A 15,584-nucleotide genomic window follows, 5' to 3' on the forward strand; every position below is an offset into this window, starting at 1 on the left:
GGCTGTGTAGGGGCTATTTGACCTAGAAGGAGAGTGATGGAGTGCTGCATCTGATGGCCTTGCCTCCACAATCACCTGACCTCAACCCAATTGAGATGGGATATGTGGGAACTCAGTGCTCAGCATATGTGGGAACTCCTTCAAGACTGTTGGAGAGGCATTCCAGGTGAAGCTGGTTGAGAGAATGCCAAGAGTATGCAATGCTGTCATCAAGGCAAGGGTGGCTACTTTGAAGAATCTCAAATATAAAATATATTTTGATTTCTTTAACACTTTTTTTGTTATTACATGATTCCATATGTGTTATTTCATAGTTTTGATGTCTTCACTATTATTCTACAATGTAGAAAATAGTAAAAAATAAAGAAAAACCCTTGAAAAAGTAGGTGTGTCAAAACTTTTGACTGGTACTGTATATTCGCGCAGGAAAAACGATTATGGTGCAGGCAGCATAGAGAAGGAAAACACATGTTCAGAACTGATAAGCGATCGCATGCTGCAATAATTAATTAAATTAATAGATTATTGAATGTTATGATGGACACAGCTTTATAGAACCAAAACATACACAGTCTCTTCTCAACAAACTCGAACTCTAGAACCAATCGTTTTGGGGGGCTATATCGCGAACGATATTGTGCTGATCAACCACATGGCAGTCCAGCAATGCATTCCACCATGAGCCGTTCACAATCTAGTCCCGTTGCGGCCACAATTTGACCTTGTTTCAATATATCAAGAAATAATCTTATGTGTATGCCTAGCAATCAACGAAATACATTGTCTAAAGCACACATTTTACAAGTCTCGGTCCAAATCTCCAATAAGCCTCTTATGGTGAACGAAAGGGCTTAAAGAAACACGACTCTTTGGAGTTTTCAGTTCGCCGGTAGGGGGTCCTGCGTGCTCTGGGCATTACTGACTCAAATGAACGAAATGACTCGAAGGATTCGTTCTTTTGACTGAACAAGTTGAAAAGATCAGAGTCAGTAACTTCATATCAGTGTACAAATCAGTAATTTGAAATGATTTATACTTTACTTTAACTTTTGATACTAATGTATTTTTGAAAAAAAATAAGCATTTTACTCACATAGTATTTCACCGGGTGATTTGTCTATTTAAGCAATAAGGCCCGAGGGGTGTGGTATATGGCCTATATAACACAAACCCTCGATGTGCCTTATTGCTATTAAAAACTGTTTACCAACGGAATTAGAGCAGTACAAATAAGTGTTTTGTCATACCAGTGGAATACGGTCAGAAAAACCGGCGGTCAGCCAATCAGCATTCAGGGCTCAAACCACCCAGTTTATGATAAAGGTATATTTACTTTTACTCAAGTATGGGTACTTTTTCCACCACTGAAACCAAGTGTTACAATTTCAGAAATGTAATTTCTTCTCGCGTGCGACCTTTTATATAATAATGTGGGACATGTTTAGCAGTATGAATGCGCATGAAATCAGCAGCCAAATAAATATCAACATTGGCAAACATTTGCAATCGATGTTTGGCACCAAACCAGGAAACCCAATTGGTGAGTTCGTTTTGCATGACCCAGTTTTGCATGACCCGGGATTTTGCACATTTTAGACCATTCCATTGGTCCTTAAGTGCATTTCCACCCACCCAGGCCATGCAAAAGGAACTCGCTCATTATGTCCGAAAGATTAGCACTTTTTACTGACTCTGATCTTTTCGACTCGTTCAGTCAAAATAACGAATCTTTCGACTCATTTCATAAATTTTAGTCGGTAATGCCCAGAGCATACAAGAGCCAAAACCAGCGAACGATTAACTGAAAACTCAAGAGTAATTTTTCTACAAGCCTCTCATTCAAATGATCTCGTTCACCATAGGGGATTTATTGGAGCTGTCATTTCCGACTAAGACTTTTAGTGTGCTTTAAACAATGTAGCATAGATTTGTTTATTGCTAGGCATATAAATAAGAGTATTTATTGATAATCTACATTTAGGGATGAAAGTAGATTGTCTTCCTACTACTAGACACCCAAACTCGCTTACACTTAATTTGTAAAAAAAAAAAAAAATGATAGCCTAGGCATAATCCAAGAAATACACAGGCTTCATTCATTTCAAATATGCTATCTGTGGCCCTAGTAGCCTAGTTCGAGTAAAGATTTGTCATATCACTTTTAACGTACAATACATTTGAACATAGGCTGCGTGTGGGTTTCACGTTTGGGATATAATCTACGTGATTTTCACCGTAAAAATACACCTTTATAATAAAGCATTCCATGCATCCTTTGCAGATTTATGTAAAATAACCTACTAATCCTAATGTGATTATTAAATTGGATAGTCATAATTTGGCCTGATAATATAACTAAATCACTGCTAGCAAAAAGACTGTTCAATGCAGCACGTAGTGGTGTAGAGTAGGCCTAGGCTATAGGCGATATCAAATACATTTCATCTCCTGCTGGCCTTTTATAAACACATTTCATGCAATTCTACTACGCAGTATATGACTGGAAAAGTTTTTTCTGCGATTGTATTTTTAAATATTGCGAATTGCCTGGCTGGGTCTCTGCTTTTCACTGACAGTCGCAACTCAACAATCTTCCATTTGGTGTTTGCCTTGCTCGCTGCCCCTTCCGACTAAAGTCTATGTTATTTAAACAATCAACAGCTTTTTTAGTTTTTAAGAAGCTAATGATCCTGTGGCCAAATCACGCTTTCTAGTGTAGTATTTTGAATGGTTTTATTTATGTATGTATAGGCAGGAGTAAACTATTTTAATTTTGGCAATTTAATTATATTTACACATTAGGAAAAGCTTCGCTTCTCCTAGCCTCATGGGCACGCTGCCTATGCAGTTTAACGTGGCATAAAACACAACCAGTTATGATGATGTTTTCATCTGATTGTCAAACAATTACTTTAAAAAGGCCACCCGCCAACGGTTCCTGCACTCACCAAAAACACATGTTGGGATATATGTTTTGATTTTTAATACATTGTAAGGCTGCATGATAAGACTAATGATGATGAGACTCGAATGATTTGAAAAAAGTCGCTTGAAAAGCATGAGCTCTGCTTTTGTTTTTGCGCAGGCTGTACACACTCCAATAGTCTCTCATTCACAATTTGACAAGCACTTGATAATGCCTCGAATTTCCCGCGGCATCCCGTTTGTGGCCGTAATGCACCCTAAAAAAAAACATGCATTTTGCGGCCCAGAGTGCTGTGTTGTGCCCTTCTCCCTGATATGCGGCGCAATCCGACGCGTCTCCCACTCGCTCTGCTCTCTGTCACGTGATCCGGTCTTTCTCACAGGCCACAAGTTAAGACAGCCACATCAAGGATGCAACTGCACGTGCCTTATCCAATTCCGAGGTGCATATTACTTTTTGTCAGCTAACAAGATGAGTAGCTCTAACGAACAGCAAAGAACTAGCCTATGTCAATCTACTATCCCCAATAGTACAAAAGTTGACCTATTAGGTTCTGTGCGAGAAATAAATATTCCAAAGTCTAGGACAGTTGTTGGATGCAATAGATCTCAAATTAACACAACCACTAGCATCAAAACAAAAAAAATGTATGCAATGTGGCTGACTCAACAGATCAGAACATTTAGCTTAAAATGTTGATAAACTATTTGGCTATTTCTTCACATAAGTGCAGCAATGCGCACACGGTAATAGGCTATAAACCCGAATGTTCCATTAACGAAAACACAATTATCAAAAGTGACTGCAAATGCATTATGCATGTAATGCTTTTATTATTAAGGTGCATTTCTATGGGGGAAATGATCTTCCCCAAACTTGAAACTCACTCACTTCTTACATATGCCAGTTAGGCTCTACACCCCTTGTAATGGATTAATGTGCTTAATTTGAAGAAGTTATTTGGCCACTTTAATTTTGATACAAACCTTATCAAAACATATAGGCCTATGGGCTAGGCTACATGAGGTGTGCAACTATGATTTGAACAAGTCACAAAAAAAGACATTATTTCTTAAGCTGGGCATCATTCACAAATGATAATATATAATTCACAAGTGATAGGCTAATATTGTCACCCATCAGACTATTCTTGATTTAATCTTGTCTTTACATATACTAAATTTGTTTTGATTCATGCACCTGTATTGAAACACTCTGTTTTCTCTCGCAATTGTTGTTGCGCAACATGAGCTCGTGGGCTCTCATGAAGTGTTTGATTAGATTTTCGAATACATTTGCATTGATGTCAGAGTGATTAGAGAGACAATAGAGTGCTGAGTACCAGGCAGTTAGCAAGTTTGGTAGGCTAATAATGACCAGCAGCAGCATCAGAGCTTGGAGAAGCCTAATTACCTGACTAAACGGTCATGTGGAATTTGACTGCCTTCACGACCCCGTGACCGCTTGTGTGGCGATAACACGGTCACAGCAACAGCCCTAGTGAGGACTCCTAATTTCTTCCCGAGACCAGCCGAGACCAGTGGAGTAAAAAATGAATAATTATCAGCTTCCATTCAGTCCGTGCATGAACCCGATTTGCCAGGCAAATATATACACTCCTTTCTTGAAACATGAATATCTTAACAGCCTTATCTATTATAGACATGTTTGCACAGTGGCAAAGCCCCACCTGTTTTGAGCCCCACCTGTTTAGCTAAAAAATAAATATATATATATGTATATTTTTGCATTAATATATGTCACATATCAGTTTGCAAACAATGTAAACAAACAAAAAAATTGTTAATAAAGCCACACACAAACAGTCTCTTTTTTGCTTTCTTGAGTAAGGCAATTCCAAAATGCAGGTGTTTCAGCCTAGCTCAGTGCTTTCTGTGGTGGTGGGGCAGCCAGTGGAAAATACAGAATGTAGGGCTTGCTAATGTTCTCTAGTCGCGCCGTGATTGGCTCAGTGTTCTGTCACTCATGGGGACACTACGTCACCGATAAATCGACAGGGAGAGCTCAAAAATTCAAGCCCCTTGGGTGCTGACATAGGGTTACATTAGAAGTGCCCATCCAAGAAGGCTCAAGGTCATTGGCCACAGATATAATGACATTAAATCACTTTATATCTACTGTAGCTTTGATTGGACTGATCATGTCACCATAATACTTTCACAATCTTAGCTAGCATGCTAGCAGTCAACATCATGAATCACGTCGATAATCTACTGGCAAAAGCTTTTCAATCCTTGTCATAAGAAGAGAAATTATGATGAAATTATGGATAAAACATATTGTTGTTCATCGGATATAAACATTACACAACAAGTTGGAAATTGCAAATTCAACAATGACTGGTTTGGAAGGAATCAATGGCTAACTGCAAGCTTTGCAAAGCAATCACTATTCAGTGGAGTGGGTGTGTGGTCCAAGTCTGGGTTTAAGGGTCTTAATATATATTTTTTACATTTAAATGTGACCTTTAATTAACTAGGCAAGTCAGTTAAGAATCAATTCTTATTTACAATGACGGCCTACACCAGCCAAACCCGGATGACGCTGGGCCAATTGTGTGCCGCCCTATGGGACTCCCAAACATGGTGGTTGTGATACAGCCTGGATTCGAACCATGGTGTCTGTGGTGACGCCTCTAGCACTGAGATTCAGTGCCTTAGACCGCTGTCAATCCAGCATGACTTCTGCCGCATTCAAAACAACTGGAAACTGTCGCTGTACATTTGCCTCTTGTCCGCTTGTCGTCCCCTTATGCCATAGTTTGTACATCTCAATTGTTAGTAGAAACCACATTTTTTTTAAGGAGGTCAGCCATACCAGCTATGTTTTTTCAAAAGGCAGTAAATGAGGCTGAATGAACTGTTTCGCTGCCAGACAAGGCTCCGCTGATAGCCAGGTGTAGCAGTAGTAAGGATGCACTCCATGGTGCTGAAAAGAAGGCTTTGCTGTTATGTAGGCCCTAACAGTTTGTGGGCACCGTTTGTCACCATTACAGTGCAATTAATGAATTGTGTTGTGTAGTGGATTTGTTGCCATGCATCTAACATTTTGGGGGGGGAGTTTGCCCCACCAACATTTACATGCTAAAATTGCCACTGATCCCTACTGATGCGTATCAAAGTAATGTAGTGGAGGTATACGACTTATCAATTATGTAGTACAATAGAGAAATCCTGCACAAAGTAGACTACACAATCCCAAAGCAGTAGGCTGTCATTGTAAATAAGGATTTGCTCTTATTAACCGACTTGCTTAGTTAAATAAAGGTTCAATTTAAAAATAAAAAAAATCTGCGGGCAGCAAGAGTGTGCAGCTCTCAACTGATTTTGGCATGGAGCAGCTAGGGCAGGAAAGACGTTTCAATTTATGATATCTACCAGGACATGCTAACTAAGGCAACAATGGGTATTCAAACCAGGTATTGAAAAAGTTTAGTCTGAAGTGTTGGTTAGTAGGCTATTTGTGATGTGCCATTGTCATCATGTGGCTGTTTGCATCAGGGGCGTAGACATGTGTCCACCCAAGGCCTGGGTGGACACAGGCCCACCGACTGTGAAGCCTGGCCCTGACGGCCCACCCAATCAGATTGAAAAAAAGTTGTGATTTTGAGAGTAAAAATCTAAAAAATCTATAGGAAAAATCATAAAAAACCATAGGAAAACATGAGATTTTTTTACACGACTATTACTTCCCATTGGAAAAAACATTTCATGTTTAGCACACAAAGTAACCGGTGACCTAAAGTTTAAAGTGGAACTTACAGCGTTTTAACTACTTTGCAGATATGAAACAAACAGACAATCATAATATCAGTAAAACATATCAAATTCCCAGTTTATGCTACAAAACCTACTTTATATAAAAAAGTATAGGTTCTATTTGACTCAACGTTCAATCAGCGGTGGAAAAAGTACTCAATTTTCATACTTGAGTAAAAGAAAAGATGCCTTAATAGAAAGTTACTCAAGTAAAAGTGAAAGTCACCCAGTAAAATACTACTTGATTAAAAGTCTAAAAGTTTTTGGTATTAAATATACTTAAGTATCAAAGTAAATGGAATTGCTAAAATATACTTAAGTATTAAAAGTAAAAGTAAAAGTATAAATCCTTTCAAATTCCTTATATTAGGCAAACCAGAGAGCACAATTTTTTTATTTTATTATTATGGATGGATAGCAAGGAGCACACTCCAACACTCAGACATAATTTACAAACAAAGCATTTGTGTTTACTCCGTCAGATCAGAGGCAGTAGGGATGATCAGTAATGTTCTCTTGATAAGTGGACAATTTTCCTGTCAAAATTGAACAATTACTTTTGGGTGTCAGTCAATATGTATGGAGTAAAAAGTTAATTATTTTCTTTAGGAATGTAGTGAAGTAAAAGTAAAAGTTGGCAAAAATATAAATAGTAAAATAAAGTACAGATACCCCAAAAAACTACTTAAGTAGTACTTTAAAGTATTTTTACTGAAGGGCTTTCCATGACGTATACAAAGGCATGTTGGCAGAATGAATATAATAGAATTAACCAATACATTTCCTGATAGTACAAAAAATATTGCTATCAGGTTGTAATCACAGCTGGCCTGGTACATTGTTTGCTGCCTCCATTCAGGATGCACTGTTTCAGTTTCAATGACACAATATTTTGGACAAAAACGGACGAATGTAACTAAGGCTGGGAATGTCAATACCATCAAACTAGCAAGGGCAATGATCACAAGTCAGTCATAACGTGGCTAATAGGCTAGCATATGTATGTATATGTAGCAAGCTAAAAACACGGAGCCTAACGTTAGCTAGATAGCTAGCTAGCTGCTAGGAGGATGTCATGCCATGCCATTGGAGGAGTAGGTGAGTGACTAACATTTCCCCTCATATCGTTTTTCAGTGCCTATACACAGCTAGAGATGCAGGTGTCATTTGGTTAGCTGGCTAGAACTTGAACAACTTTTCAAGTCAGCGTATCTCTTGCGTTTGCAAATTCAGAACAACTGATGAATTTATGAACGTGCAACACCCTTTAAATATGACCGGTGTCAGTAAAAGTAGACAAAAAAAGTAATAGTTAGTCAAAAACGCTCTAGTTAACATGTAAATAGCCTAACCAGCTCTGCTACGGCGAGCAAAATGGTCAGAGTGAGGTTTTCTCTTATTTGTGTCTGGAAATAGCTAGCTTGCAAGCTAGTCAACTTTAGTCAGTTAGCTTGGGTGCTTGGTTGGGACAAGCATGCATTGGCAGGCAAGCTGCAGAAGGGCGAGGAGGCTACAATTCCCAATCTCTCCCCGTAGATTTTTTTGGTGACGTAGTGTCCCCACAAGTGACAGAACACTAAGCCAATCACGGCGCAACTACAGAGATCATTAGCAAGCTCTACGCTACTGAAGTGCAACCAAATGTTAAAGGTTTTCCCTTTCATCTGTGTAGTGCAGTGGCAACCCGTCATTCAGGGCATTTTGATCCCCACCATGTTTTTGTTGGCTGTTTTGAATGTTATTTTGGCATTAATACATATCAGTTTGCAAACAATGTAAAAAATAAAATCATTCAGTTAATAAAGTCGTATTTTTTGCTTTCTTGAGTAAGGCAGTTCCAAAATGCAGGTTTTTCTGCATTTTGGAACTGCCTTACTCAAGAAAGCAAAAAATACGACTTTATTAACTGAATGATTTTATTTTTTTACATTGTTTGCAAACTGATATGTATTAATGCCAAAATAACATTCAAAACAACCAACAAAAACATGGTGGGGATCAAAATGCCCTGAATGACGGGTTGCCACTGCACTACACAGATGAAAGGGAAAACCTTTAACATTTGGTTGCACTTCAGAGTTATGAAATCTATGCCAGACACTGAAACTGAAACACAGCGGGCGCCATTTTGGCTCAGGAAACAACTCTGCAGGAAGATGTGCTCTCACAAACGAGTCCCTAACGCACGCAGTTTCCTTCATCTTTCACCGTCATTCGTCGGCTTGTGATACACAGCAATGGCCACGTCTTTGGTTGTGCAGAGGTTAGCAGGAGTGTCGGGCGCGCTCGCTGTCGCAGCGGGGGCATACGGAGCGCATGGTAAGAATCCACATTTTATCATTGTGCGCTGCATGACAAACAGATTGCATGATTGTGTTGTTAACGTTAAAAGCAGTCTGCTGTTTTGTAAACGCTGCAGGATAGGCTATCGCTGCTTCATGTCACTCATTTGGCCATGGGGATGGGATAGTCCTGTCCAGACAGCATGGTGTAGAAATGCATAATAACAATGTATCTGTGCTTTCCGGCTGTAGTTTACTACTGTAAATGAAACCTAGCCTAATAAAAAATGCGCTCTGAAGGATATGTATGCTGTAGGCTAAACACTTTATGATCAAGTGACACACACACAGGATACAATAGACTGTATTTTATGTGGCCCTACCCTTACTGTTCAGCTGCCATGACCCTTTACAATATCTCATATTTGTTTTATTCAGGTTTCAAAAACAAAGATCCAGAAGATTACTCAAGAGTGGTAAGTGTTATTGTTTTCATATGGTATGACTAGAGTATTGGCCCAAAGTTGGAGAATGGGCTGGGATTTAATTTGTTAATAAGTGCATTATTTATATTATAAATTGCGACCACTACCAATATACTAATACACTGTTTTGATACCATTTAATTAATATATGGGAATGTTATACCACCTCCTTCCTCCTTGTCAACTTCAAAATAAAATAAAATTTTATTAGTCACATGTGCCGTATATAACAGGTGAAATGCTTACTTACGAGCCCCTAACCAACAATGCAGTTAAAAAAATATGAATAAGAAATAAAGAGTAACAAGTAATTAAAGAGCAGCAGTAAAATAACAATAGCGAGACTATATACAGGGGGGAACCGGTACAGAGTCAATGTGCGGGGGCACCGGTTAGTCGAGGTAATTGAGGTAATGTAACGACTGTCTTCGGGTGAAAGAGAGGAGGACCAAGATGCAGCGTGAATATTTACATTTAAGTCATTTAGCAGACGCTCTTATCCAGAGCGACTACAAATTGGAAAGTTCATACATATTCATCCTGGTCCCCCCGTGGGGAATGAACCCACAACCCTGGCGTTGCAAGCGCCATGCTCTACCAACTGAGCCACACGGGACCAGGATGAGCCACACGGGAATATCATCCATATTTAATGGGAAATACTTAAACACCGAACAAAACAACAAACCGACAAAAAGGAACGAAGACGATACAGTCCCGTAACGTGAACACTAAACACTGGTACACTGGAACAGGAACAATCACCCACAAACAAACAGTGAAAACAGGCTACCTTAATATGGTTCCCAATCAGAGACAATGACAAACACCTGCCTCTGATTGAGAACCATATTAGGCCAAACAACAAACCCAACATAGAAACACAAAACATAGAATGCCCACCTAGCTCACATCCTGACCAACTAAACAAAGACTAAACAAAGGAAATAAGGTCAGGAACGTGACACTATGTTGTTATCTTAGGTATCTCTTTATGTAGTGTTGTGGTGTCTCTCTGGTCGTGATGTGTGTTCTGCCCTATATTTTTATTTCATTTTTTACTTTAATCCCAGCCCCCTGTCCCCGCAGGAGGCCTTTTGGTAGGCTGTCATTGTAAGTAAGAATTTGTTCTTAACTGACTTGCCTAGTTAAACTATCCTCCCCAGCTTTATGAGACGGCCAACAAGTACCACTTCTACCACAGCATAGCTCTGCTGGGTGCCTCTCGCTGTAGGAAACCTGCTGTGGTATGTACTGTATGCTACCCTCCCATCATTATAATAATATAATTCAATAGAACACTATATTTTTGTCATAGAAAACACATCTCTATGGTTTATTCTAATCCTCCGTCTGCATGTATTCTCTGTTTTGTTTTGTATTTGCGATTTGTGGACCAAGGACATGTCTTTTCAGATACTGTATGACACATTTTGAATGCTGTTTGTGCCAAAAACTGTACATATGGGTCTTGATAATAAGCAGAGAAGCACACACTCACTTTCCCTGTCTTCTCTCTGCAGGCCGGCACCCTCCTGGTATTGGGCACAGGGGCGTTCTGTGGGTCCTTGTACCACCAGGCCCTGACGGAGGACCCTGTGCTGAGGAAATTGGCTCCTTACGGGGGCATGTTCCTGATCGCTGGCTGGCTGGCTATAGCTATCTGAACTGACCTTTAACCTCTGGCCCTTGAACCTTTGACCCCTACTGGTGCAGGATGACCTTGGTATGGGACACAAACTGACTGTTAAGTTCAGAGGCCAGAGAAGTGGAAATGTCATGATAGGTGGATGGAGGGAAGGGGCGTTGGTAAAATGTCACTTATCTAAACCCTCCTCTTTTTCTGTGGGTGTTAAGGGAAGATAAGGTTGTGAGGGAACAGTTTTTATTCTTCCGTCATCACAGGCTGCGACGTACCCTGTGACTTAAATTTGTGTGTTTGTGTGTTTGAGTTCGAATTGATCCAAAATACAAATGTATATTTATCCTTTATCACAAATAAACACGTTGAAAAGAGTTGATGACCACCTTTTCATCCCTCCCTTCTGAAGCTTTCTGAAACCTCTCTCCGTTTCAACCATATTGCGCTCTCTCTCTCTCTCTCTCTAATTAATTAATGCTTTATTGGCATGAATGGGTGGTTGCCACTGTTACCAAAACAATGTATATGAAGTATTACATAAACGAAGATGTTTGAGCAACAATAATAATATATATTAACAAAAACAATTAATTTAAATCTACAAGGGCTCATGTGTTTGACATTTGCGGGAGCTATATTCTCTCTTTTAGTATAACAGGCTAGGACATAATCTGCAGCAAGATCTACCGTCTCTACATTTTCTCCTAACAAAATGCAGATTTTCTTCTCAACAGGCAGTTCAAAAATTATTTCTTTAAATTTCAGGAGTTAAATACCTTTTGGGCAGTGGGGTAGGAAATGCTGCTCATTCTCTAGTTCACCGGACCCACAGTGCTTACATAGTCTTGGTCTGTAGTCACTGAGTCTGTACATTGTTAATGTCTTCCTTGGTTTGATTTCTTTGATTTTGACAAGGTGTGGTGCTACTTTGATATCTATTTATCATTTGGTAACATTGAAGTTACCAAATTGCAGTCCTCTCTTCTGAGGGACCTGAGTTCCTATCACGTTGGGCCTAGTATCAAGGTGTGTGGCAATAATAAACGATGTGGTCTGTAAGCAGCCGGCATGTGAAAATGTATTTGTGGGCCTATAGAAAAAAATGGAAAAATATGCACATTCACCATGTCAGGTGCAGGACAGAAGAACGTATCAAAGAGAAAGGGAATGTACACAACTCTGGTATGCTCCCATGGTGATTTAATCAGACGCACAATGAACACAACGTTTCGATCCGAGTTTGATCTTCATCAGGTCATACATACACCACTGTGAAACATACATACTTAAGTAACCTCTAGAGGCATATATATCTGGTCAGTTGAATACATACAGTACATTCGGGAAAGTATTCAGACCCCTTTACCTTTTCCACATTTTGTTACGCTATATTCTAAAATTGATTAAATTGCTCAATCTACACACAATACGCCATAATGACAGAGCAAAAACAGGTTTTTAGAATTTTTTGCAAATGTATAAAATAAAATAAACTGAAATCACATTTTAATTAAGTAATACATTTTTCTTCAATGAAGTAGCTATCAGCAAAGTCAGTGGTAGTAGGGGGGGGGGAAGTTGAGTGAGATGTCTGCCAAGCACGCAGAGAATTCAGTTCATTTTTCGCTGTTAGGGGGTTCTGCGTGCCCTGGGCATTACTGAATCAAATCTAGAATCAAATCTGAATCAAACTAGTCAAAAGATTTGTTCATTTTACTGAACGAGTTGAAAAGATCAGTCAGTAAAAAAAGCAGAACTGCCCATCACTAATATAAAATTCCCAGAACCGGGTATTCAGAACACATGCCCATTGATTTTGGTATAATGTTTGAGCAGAGGATCACAGAACTAGCCATGGCAAAATGCATAAAATTGCAGTAACTTTGCTTTAAAACGGCAAAATTGTCTTTCAGCTCAATGAAAGAATTTGTAGAATTGCAGAAAATGTGCTTTACAACAGCAACATTTTCTTTACACTGCCAATATGCCTTTAGCTACCGTCTAGCTAGCTAATAGACTATGTTAGAGTTTACACTTCCTCTTCCAATGAAGTAAGGGGAGGTCAAAACAATGTCTACCAAATCTCTTCATTTTAAAATGTTGATTACTTCATTCTTCTTGCCATTATCATTCCCCTGATAAGACAAGACATGACTTAGATGTTTTGCTAATATATGGTCGCCGGCTCGCCTGGACAGGGGTCCCTGGGCAATAAAGGTTTGAAAACCCCTGACCCAGAGCTCAAGCTCTCACAGCATCTCCAACGGTCGAGCCTCCGAGCGGGAGGAGAGGAAAAGGTCTGTGCTATCATTGGATCCTTCGGACATCCCTACCCTATTGAAGTTGAAATGTAAAATGGTTAAGGGTTTAGGTTTAGGCTAGGAACTTCCCAAGGATCCCAGATAGCACTGACGACAGAAAAGGCAGAGGTCTTATGCCAGTTGAACCCAGAAGCAAATCCAACACCGTCCTAACGGTGGTCGGGGATGCAACAATGTAACTAAATTAGTCTGTGGAAGAATGAGCTAAAAGTAACCTGGGGGTTACATACACTTCCCACAAAATAGACTTGGTGTTCCGACAAGTCCCAACATCTTTGACCTCAAATGCATGCAATACATTAATACATACACAGCATCGTCAATGTGTCATAGCTTGCTTTGACATCATAAAAATAAATACAAGTCTTTCTCTCCTCTCTCTCTTGCTCTCTCTCGCTTTAGCTGGGGATATGTTCGTTCCAACCAACAAAGCATTCGGGAAAATATTCAGAACCCTTCCCTTTTTCAACATTTTGTTACGTTATTTTATTCTAAAATGGATTAAATAAAATCATCAATCTACACACAATACCCCATAATGACAAAGTGAAAACAGGTTTTTAGAAAATTTAGCAGAATTAATAAAATAAATACAAAAATTCCTTATTTACATAAGCATTCAGACCCTTTGCTGTGAGACCCGAAATTGAGCGCAGGTGCATCCTGTTTCCATTGATAATCCTTGAGATATTTCTACAACTTGATTGGAGTCCACCTGGGGTAAATTCAATTGATTGGACATGATTTGGAAAGGCACACACCTGCTACATAAGGTCCCACAGTTGACAGTGCATGTCAGAGCAAAAAACAAGCCATGAGGACGAAGGAATTGTCCATAGAGCTCCAAGTCAGGATTGTGTCGAGGCACAGATCTGGGGAAGGGAATCAAAACATTTTCTGCAGCATTGAAGGTCCCCAAGAACACAGTGGCCAGACGGAAGCCACTCCTCAGTAAAAGGCACATAACAGCCCGCTTAGAGTTTGCCAAAAGGCACCTAAAGGACTCTCAGACCATGAGAAACAAGATTATTTGGTGTGATGAAACCAAGATTGAACTCTTTGGCCTGAATGCCAAGCATCCCTACGGTGAATTATGGTGGTGGCAGCATCCTGCTGTTGGGATGTTTTTCAGCGGCAGGGCGTGGGAGACTAGCCAGGATTGAGGGAAAGATTAAAAGAGCAAAGCATAGAGAGATTCTTGATTAAAACCTGCTCCAGAGTGCTCAGGACCTCAGACTGGGGTGAAGGTTCACCTTCCAACAGGACAACAACTCTAAGCACACAGCCAAGACAACACAGGAGGGGCTTTGAGACAAGTCTCTGAATGTCCATGAATGGCCCAGTCAGAGCCCGATCAAACATCTCTGGAGAGACCTGAAAATAGCTGTGCAGCGACGCTCCCCATCCACCTGACAAAGCTTGAGAGGATCTGCAGAGAAGAATGGAAGAAACTCCCCAAATACAGCTGTGCCAAGCTTGTAGCGTCATACCCAAGAAGACTTAAGGCTGTAATCGCTGACAAAGGTGATTCAACAAAGTTCTGAGTAAAGGGTCTGAATACTTATGTAAATGTAATATTAAAATTTGCCCAAAAAATCTCAACTTGTTTTTGCTTTGTCATTATGGGTTATTTTGTGTAGATTGAGGAGTAAAACATACAATTGAATCAATCTTAGAATAAGGCTGTAACGTAACAAAATGTTTCTGAATATTTTTTCCAAATGCACTCTATATGTATTCAAATTGAAAGTGAAAGTGCTAATGCCTTCCGGTGTCCTGACTGTAGGCTAGGCTTTGTGTGTGTTTGTGTGTCTAGGCCGTCTGCGCAGGGACCTTTGAAATTGCTTACAATCTCCAAGTCAATTTGCAGGGGCGGCTCGAGCCTGTAAGCCAGCCGACTGACTCTGACTGCATTGAAATCAGCAGAAATCTTATTGACTAAATCATGTCCCAATTAACTCTGATCACAACTCAAACGCTCATTAGAAGGCCTATTAATGGGCAATGGGCAAGTCGGGGTCAGGCTATCAGACTGTGATTTGTAATCTCTGGAATGGAAACTTGGCGGCTACATGAGTTGCTGAATTTGGGCTCCTGAGACTATATAAGGAGAGGAGTGAGGAAATATACGTGGTGTTTTGGTGTGGGA

General features: G+C 39.8%; 1 protein-coding gene across 2 annotated transcripts; it reads left to right on the forward strand.

The window, feature by feature from the left end:
- The first annotated feature begins 8,765 nt into the window (after positions 1-8,765).
- On the forward strand, positions 8,766-11,488 carry tmem256 (transmembrane protein 256). 2 transcript variants are annotated; one of them, XM_071333638.1, is made up of 4 exons: positions 8,766-9,024; positions 9,426-9,463; positions 10,639-10,719; positions 10,996-11,488. In XM_071333638.1, exons 1-4 carry the CDS (start codon positions 8,943-8,945, stop codon positions 11,137-11,139), a joined length of 345 nt encoding a protein of 114 aa, XP_071189739.1. In that variant the 5' UTR covers positions 8,766-8,942; the 3' UTR covers positions 11,140-11,488. The 2 variants fall into 2 exon arrangements, with proteins under 2 accessions (XP_071189739.1, XP_071189738.1); XM_071333637.1 differs by having other exon boundaries at positions 8,822-9,024; positions 10,621-10,719.
- Positions 11,489-15,584: the final 4,096 nt, after the last annotated feature.

Source organism: Salvelinus alpinus, chromosome 11, assembly GCF_045679555.1.
Source record: "Salvelinus alpinus chromosome 11, SLU_Salpinus.1, whole genome shotgun sequence".
NCBI classification, from domain to species: domain Eukaryota; kingdom Metazoa; phylum Chordata; class Actinopteri; order Salmoniformes; family Salmonidae; genus Salvelinus; species Salvelinus alpinus.